Source organism: Corythoichthys intestinalis, chromosome 14 (assembly GCF_030265065.1).
Source record: "Corythoichthys intestinalis isolate RoL2023-P3 chromosome 14, ASM3026506v1, whole genome shotgun sequence".
Classification (NCBI taxonomy): Eukaryota; Metazoa; Chordata; class Actinopteri; order Syngnathiformes; family Syngnathidae; genus Corythoichthys; species Corythoichthys intestinalis.
Window position 1 is genome coordinate 43228897 of NC_080408.1, and position 8094 is coordinate 43236990.

The 8094-nt window shown below is 41.2% G+C and overlaps 1 protein-coding gene across 1 annotated transcript; it reads right to left on the bottom strand.

Annotated features, from left to right (window-relative positions):
* Positions 1–614: 614 nt before the first annotated feature.
* On the bottom strand, positions 615–4240 carry LOC130930129 (phosphatidylinositol N-acetylglucosaminyltransferase subunit C-like). Its single transcript, XM_057857880.1, has one exon. The coding sequence runs from the start codon at positions 4190–4192 to the stop codon at positions 3308–3310; it is 885 nt and encodes a 294-aa protein (XP_057713863.1). The 5' UTR covers positions 4193–4240; the 3' UTR covers positions 615–3307.
* Between the last annotated feature and the right edge of the window lie 3854 nt (positions 4241–8094).

Sequence of the window (8094 nt, forward strand, 5' to 3'; positions counted from 1 at the left end):
ACAATGCATTCACACACGAATCTCATATTTTAGTAGTTTGGATGATCCTTTGAATGGTTAAATGGGATTGTCAAGATACAATGGGAATGTTGGTGCTTAGGTGAGAATGATGGCAAGATGAATTTTGTAGTTCTACTTTCATATATAAAAGCTGAAACACAAAATGAACAAGAGAACCGTACCTATTTAGTTTGGAGTCAAACTTACAGTACCTACATAAATGTCAATAAAACTTAACACCCTACATTTTATATCCCTTCTATCATTTACTCTGGGGAGCAGGGCATTCCATTTTGATGAGCCTGTGGACATCAGAAATGGTCATCTTTGGCAGGTCTTGGGAGTCAGAGGTGGGTAAAGTAGCCAAAATTTTACTCATGTACGAGGAGCATTACCTCAAAATAAGTACAAATAAAAGTAGTCACCCAAAAAAATTTACTGAAATACGAGTATAAATGTATTTGGTGAAAAGAATACTCAAGTAATAAGTAACATTGTGAGTAACTGCTTAAAACGTTTGATTTTTATATATATATATATATTATTTTTTCTTATCACAGTTATCTTTATAAACTGTTGTTATTATTATACTATAACATATTATATAACCACACTTAGCCAAAGAAATACAACGACAAAAAAAAACAATGAATTCCGACGACAAAAAAATCTACAGAAATTAAGCATTATTCATCCAAACAGCATGAGTGCCCTCTAGTGAAGAAAACCAAGGGCATAGGTTTGCATGGGGACGGTATGGACATAACACTACCAACTTTTCAGGATGCTCAAATTGTCCCTACCAACTTTTAAGCAACCTTATTTGCATTATATAATGACTTCAGTTATATAGGTAATTTGGATTGTCAACCTATATGTTGTAAGAATAGAACTGCGCCTACCATTATTAAGTGAATTATTTTCATTATATTCAGACTAACATTTACCCCTTTTTACTTGCTGAAGGTGCCAGTCTTTTTTTTTCTTCAAACACACGTTTGATTGGCTGATGACTTGACCCCCCCCCCCCCCACACACACACACACACACACACGCACTCACAGCCCTGACAGAAATACAACAGACTGACAACATACCGCCTCCTCCACCCCTTTCGAAGAGGAGGGATATTAGAAGTTTTTTGTTTTTTTTCGGCCGGCAGCAGCCACTAAAAGTAATGTAAAAAGATGGTGTGGAAATGGGGAACGCACCATTAATTTTGCTCCTGAAAGTCCAACCTGCATCAGAGTTAGCATAACATTAAACTGTGTGAATTTGCTAACCTGCAAAACTCAAGTAGGAAGCTGCTTGGAGAAAAGTATCCTCCTCTGTGTTTTTTTACTGTTAGGATTAATCAAACTGTGAGAAATGAGTGAACCGAGGTTTACCCCCTTCTCCCCAATTTTCATTTCTATTTTATTTATGTGGTCTTAAAGCAGCCATGAGGAACGTTCATTTTTTTGTTGAGTTTGGCTGTGCTTGTGGACAAAGCAGTAGTGTTTTACCTGAAGGAAAGCTCAATTTTTACTTTTTTTTTTGTGTATTCCCTGACCAAGAAGTTCTTTCATTTATGTTTATTCATTTAGACAGACAATGTTGAGTGGTCTTAAGACAAATGTTTATTATTTGCTTTACTGGATAGTTAAGAGATTATTTACAAGTTTGTATTTATTGTGAATAATAATATAATTTAGGTCATGTTCAAATATTGCAAATAAAACCCAGACATTTATTCTGGAAGTTTTCAAAATGTTGCTTTAGTAGTTTTTGAAGACAAAGGTTTGAATTGAAAGGTTTATCACCTGAACCAATACATATGAAATTTAGTCCATACAGATTTATTTTTGCATTGAGCAGTTAGCCTATCAATTAACTAGGTTGATATTCGTGAGAAATGTAGCCCTGACCCCCGTTCACCAAATATGTTTGCTCTTATTAATGTCTTGTCGCCAGCAAAAAGTGTACATGCAGGTAATGCTGTTATATCATTCCTACCAAAGTTGAGACCAAACCTACGCCCTTGGAAAAAACTTATTTCCTAGTATGAAATTAAAAGGACCATATCTATGGTTTTCAGTGGTCAATCGATGCAAAATAAAAACTGGGAGATTAAAATCTGCGCTTTCGAGTAGGGGTGTGACAAATTATCAAAATGGTGATATATCGTGATACTTAGTATCCCAAAAGGTTATTGATATGCTTCTGCCAAAAATCGAGATATCGTTATAAAAAGGTGTCAATGTTTAAAAAAAAAAAAAAAAAGGAACCAGCAAGTTGCTGCCAAATTCTTCCAACATAATAGTGTCTCAGGTCACTCTAAGGCTGCCATTGGTGGTGCTCGACACCCAATCCATTTAGACAAGGAACGTTCGTTCATTCGAAACCAGAGCATTCGCAGTCATTCTGTCCGATTTTCGGGGCATTTACAGGTTTGAGTCACTGCCTATTGATCTGGGTGATTCCCAGGTCACTTCCTCGACTGTAACTCAAAATAAACTGGAAGTGACCAATAAAATACCCCAAAATCAACAGGAAGTAATTGAAAATCAACAGGTGAATGACCTTAAATGCCCAAAATCACCTCATTGCCTGGCATTGACTGCCACTGACAGCCATAGACGTTCAATCCGTTTGAAGTGGGAGTGATGGCAGCGTATGAACGAAAGTTCATACGCTGCCACCCTCCCATTTCAAATAGATTGGACATCTACTAGTGATAAACTCATTCCAATTCACAGCAGAAGCTTGTGTTCTCTGTTTATTAGTTTTTTGTAGACTATCTTAGAATGATTTCCTGACCAATGTATCGATAATCGTTGTATCGCCATATCATCAGATCATTGTTATCGTGAGCTTTGTATCGCAAATCGTATCGTATCGTGAGGTACCAAGAGGTTCGCACTCCTACTTTCGAGTCATGTTGACGGCGGCGCTCTATGTCAAATACTATTTTTTTTTTTTTTTTTTTTTTTTGCGGTTTACATATGAGCAACATAAAGGTCATTTATACTAGGTGTTGTCTTTCCCTTGAATTGAGGTCATCACTCGAAATATTACAATAGTAGCTGTATCTCTAATATTGTCACCTGCATTGCAAAACAATGTGACAGTTAATCCTTTCACTGGCTCTTCATTAGGTAATTAAAGCCAATGCAAAAAATGGCTTCATAACGATTACACACTTTTAAAAAGTTCTTTTTCAAACATATCCCAAGACCATATCCATATTTTTGTAATGGCAGTGTTACACATATTGGACCTCATGAGCTTGTGTGCAGCTGGAATCTGTGCTTCATCCAGGCCTCCTTCAGTGGAGGAAGCGACTAAGGTCCTCGTGGATCTCTGCCTCATCCCAAGGCCCGTGGATATTGTCCTTATCCCTCTGTAGCCGAACCAGCAGCCAAGGGCAAAGTAGTATCACGAAGACCAATGCCAGCACCAGAAGGACCACCCCTCCCGGCCAACGAGACGCCAGGCCACCCACGCCTGCTGCACAAACCCCCGCGCACCCCACAGCAAAGTGGCACGGGACTCTGTCCTTCACCCGCCTCAGCAGGCAGGGCCATAGTGCAAAGATCATAGGTGCGCAGCTGAGCATAGTGAAGGTGTCTAGTGTGCCCGGGAGGCGGGATGCCAGACAGACTGACGCGAATAGGGCCACGTTGAGGGAGAGACTTTCCGTGGGTGAGGGATGAGTGTACGGGAAGGAGACCAAATGAGCCAGAAGCATAAGGGCTGACATGGCGTACACCGTGTCTGTGCTCAAAGACTCTGTCAGTCTCTTTAAGACTGGTGAGATGCAAAAGATGAAGGCGAGGTAAATGGTGGCTCTCTGTAAATCGGCCAGACAGGTCCGATGTGAGAGAACAGGTTCCACCCGCAAACCGAGGGCTCGGTACAGTCCGTAGCCCATTAGCAGGGTAGCTAGGCTGACAACCAGGATGGTGCCCGGGAACAGGAGGCCCTCCTCCATGTAGAGCCAGAGTGTAATGAAAATGGCCACGCAGGAAAGCTGCTGCCCTACCAGACCTGCCTCTCGCACCACAGCCCAGTAGCGGTACTGGCGGAGACCCTTGTTCCTACGCAACTCCTCCATGAAGCAGTGGTTTACGTAGTTGTCGGGGAAGGGTTGACGCTCCCACAGTATTTTCCTCCAGGCTACGACCGTACCGGGTCCGTCGTCTGGCCCCATTACCCCTGATTACGTAGCCCTTGGCGTCGAATGTTTAACCGGACTCATGACAGCGACCCCAAATACTTCTTTTTTTTATAGTGCTTTGAAGACGACATGGAATTGAACAGGCCGGTGTGATCATATAAGGGCAAGCTTGAGTCTTTATGATATAATGGAGTCATGGGATTATGATTGCGACGTGTCATTGGTGAAACTGGTTGAGCCACTGTTGGCATCTCTGGCAAAAAACCAAAACAAAAAAGAAGCAAAATCAAATACAGTGGGGCAAATAAGTATTTAGTCAACCACCAAATGTGCAAGTTCTCCTACTTGAAAAGATTAGAGAGGCCTGTAATTGTCAACATTGGTAAACCTCTTCCATGAGAGACGGCATGTGGGGGAAAAAAATCACATTGTTTGATTTTTAAATAATTTATTTCCAAATTAGAGTGGAAAATAAGTATTTGGTCACCTACAAACAAGCAATATTTCTAGCTGTCAAAGAGGTCTAACTTCTTCTAACGAGGTCTAACAAGGCTCCAAAGCTCATTATCTTTATGAAAGAAACCTGTCCACAACCTCAGTCAGTCACACCCCAAACTCCACTCTGGCCAAGACCAAAAAGCTGTCGAAGGACACCAGACACAAAATTGTAGACCTGCACCAGGCTGGGAAGACTGAATCTGCAATAAGTAAAACGCTTGGTGTAAAGAAATCAACTGTGGGAGCAATTATTAGAAAATGGAGGACATACAAAACCACTGATAATCTCCCTCGATCTGGGGCTCCATGCAAGATCTTACCCCGTGGCGTCAAAATGATAACAAGAACGGTGAGAAAAAAATCCCAGAACCACACGGGGGGACCTAGTGAATGACCTACAGAGAGCTGGGACCACAGTAACAAAGGCTACTATCAGTAACACAATGCGCCGCCAGGGATTCAAATCCTGTACCGCCAGACGTGTCCCCCTGCTGAAGAAAGTACACGTCCAGGCCCGTCTGCGGTTCGCTAGAGAGCATTTGGATGATCCAGAAGAGGACTAGGAGAATGTGTTATGGTCAGATGAAACCAAAATAGAACCTTTTGGTAGAAACACAGGTTGTCGTGTTTGGAGGAGAAAGAATACTGAATTGCATCCGAAGAACACCATACCCACTGGGAAGCATGGGGGTGGAAACATCATGATTTGGGGCTGTTTTTCTTTTTTCAAAAGGACCAGGACGACTGATCTGTGTAAAGGAAAGAATGAATGGGGCCATGTATCGAGAGATTTTGAGTGAAAATCTCCGTCCATCAGCAAGGGCATTGAAGATGAGACGTGGCTGGGTCTTTCAGCATGACAATGATCCCAAACCAACAGCCAGGGCAACAAAGGAGTGGCTTCGTAAGAAGCATTTCAAGGTCCTGGAGTGGCCTAGCCAGTCTCCAGATCTCAACCCCATAGAAAATCTGTGGAGGGAGTTGAAAGTCCGTGTTGCCCAATGTGACGGCCCCTCGCCGTTTAATGGTTAATTTTCTGAGATCCTTCCAGTCAGCTGATCGTCGCCTTCACCAGCTGGCTGCTTCCCCTCCCACTATGACGAAAGCTGATCGACGCAGGACGAACCGACGATATCACCGCCGCTGATTGGCCACGGAAAAAGGCGCCAAGCTTCTTCAACCTGCCGCTGACAACGTTCTAGGAGGTCGCATTTGACAATATTCTGCCGCGGTCCTCCTCGCCAGCTATTTGCTCGCCATTCACTCTCGTTTGCATTTGATCGCTACTTTGATACACTCCCGCTTTTTTCGGTGAGGACTTTTGTGTTTATTCATTATTGGATCGTTTTTGTTCACCACTGTAAATAAGAGCACTGAAGCAAGTAAGGGTATGTCGCCATTTCTGTTCAGCCCGTTTTCTCCTGTTTTGTATAGAGTAGGAAGTTAGGTTAGACGCTGTCTTTTCTTTGTTCCTTTACGTGATCAGGGTTTAGTTAGCGGGTGGGGTTTGAGTGTAGTTCCTTTTGTTTGTTGTTTTGGCCTGGGCTTACCCTGAAGTCACGCTTCGTCGGCATTCTGTATATATTCATTGCGAGTTTAATTGTTCTGTAAATAAATTTGTGTCCACTCGTACATTTGTGTGGCTTGTTTTATGTTACGCCCTTCGCGAGCCGTCTTTGGCACGTAACACCCAACGACAGCCCCAAAACATCACTGCTCTAGAGGAGTTCTGCATGGAGTCTGCATGGAGGAATGGGCCAAAATACCAGCAACAGTGTGTGAAAAGCTTGTGAAGAGTTACAGAAAACCTTTGGCCTCTGTTATTGCCAACAAAGGGTACATAACGAAGTATTGAGGTGAACTTTTGATATTGACCAAATACGTATTTTCCACCATGATTTGCCCATAAATTCTTTAAAAATCAAACAATGTGATTTTCTGGGGTTTTTTTCCACATTCTGTCTCATGGTTGAGGTTTACCCATGTTGACAATTACAGATCTAATATTTTCAAGTGAGAGAACTTGCACAATTGGTGGTTGACTAAATACTTATTTGCCCCACTGTATGTAGAATAAAGCGGAAAAATTTAACAACTAGTGTAGCCCAAAGTAGCGGAGTAAGAGTAGCGTTTCTTCACAAATCTACTGAAGTAAAAGTAAAAAGCTTAGTAAAACTAAGCTCAGAAGTACATTTTTCTCAAAAGGTTACTCAAGTAAATGTAACAGAGTAGATGTAACACGTTGCTACCTGCCTCTGTTGGGAGTGTATTGAGAAAAAAAATGCAATTACACTGGCCCAGAAATTGTCACCCCAAAACTTGAGATAGCTGAAGTATCACTAAAGGGGTGTCATGCACCTAGTCAATGATAGGCAACAAAGACCCAAAAAGGTGAGAACCCTTACGATTGGATGCTATCATCTGTCTTGACATCAGAATGAACTTTTGTTGTCACCCCACTGAAGGGAAGATGGAGGCTTTGAGGAATGTAAAAGTATAAAAATGGCTAAAGGAGCAGAAAAAAAACAGTACAGTATGAGCAGGGCCATGGAAAGAGGGTTACGACATTTTGTTCTCGCCGCAGGTGGTCAAGTGGTTCATGTAGGGCGTGAGTAGTTCCAAGCAAGCACAACCAGCACTGTAGTGGTTTGCAATGAAACTGACAGCGGTAATTGCGACATTAATGGAAAAATTGATAAGATAACGTATCTAAGTACTTGTTTGATTATGTCGTTGCATTATGACATACTGTATATGTAAGTGCTGGTTTTACATTTGGAGTGGTCAGGCGACAACTGAAAACTATGTAAACTTTAACGCAGTAGGGGACTTTCCATGTTGTGGAGTGAACGTATCGTGTATCTGTTAGCATGAGCACGGGAAATCTACTTTTACATTGAAATGCAAGATGATTTAGGTTTTTCTTTTTTCACAACTAGAATACTGTTTTTCCAGAGAATGTCTAGATGTCCTTGATTCACCTACCTGTGGTAATATATTAAAGATAACACCATGTATAACACATTTTGCCTCCAAGTTCTAAGTGGTAGTTCCTAGTTTGTTTTGTCGCATTGACATATAAAAACACTTGTTTCCCTTAAGGTTTGGGTTGGTGGTCATGAGTTTTAAATTCTATTTTCCACTTTTCTTTACTGTTGCACTTTCCAATGCTTATATACTGTATATATGTGTGTGTGTACATTTCCCTTTTTATTTTATAGATTTAGTTTGACCTGAGACACAAAGAAAAGACATTTAACAAATTATTTCCTGCATAACTTAACTAAATTTTGAATATAACCTCTAATTTTCGCAAAACCAAAGCTGTACCTCTTTAGGTATTTTTCATTTTGGACCCAAGCAACACAAAATGATTACAAGACAGGAACATAATTTTTTATTTTCCTCAACATTGTGTAACATATAACAATAACAAC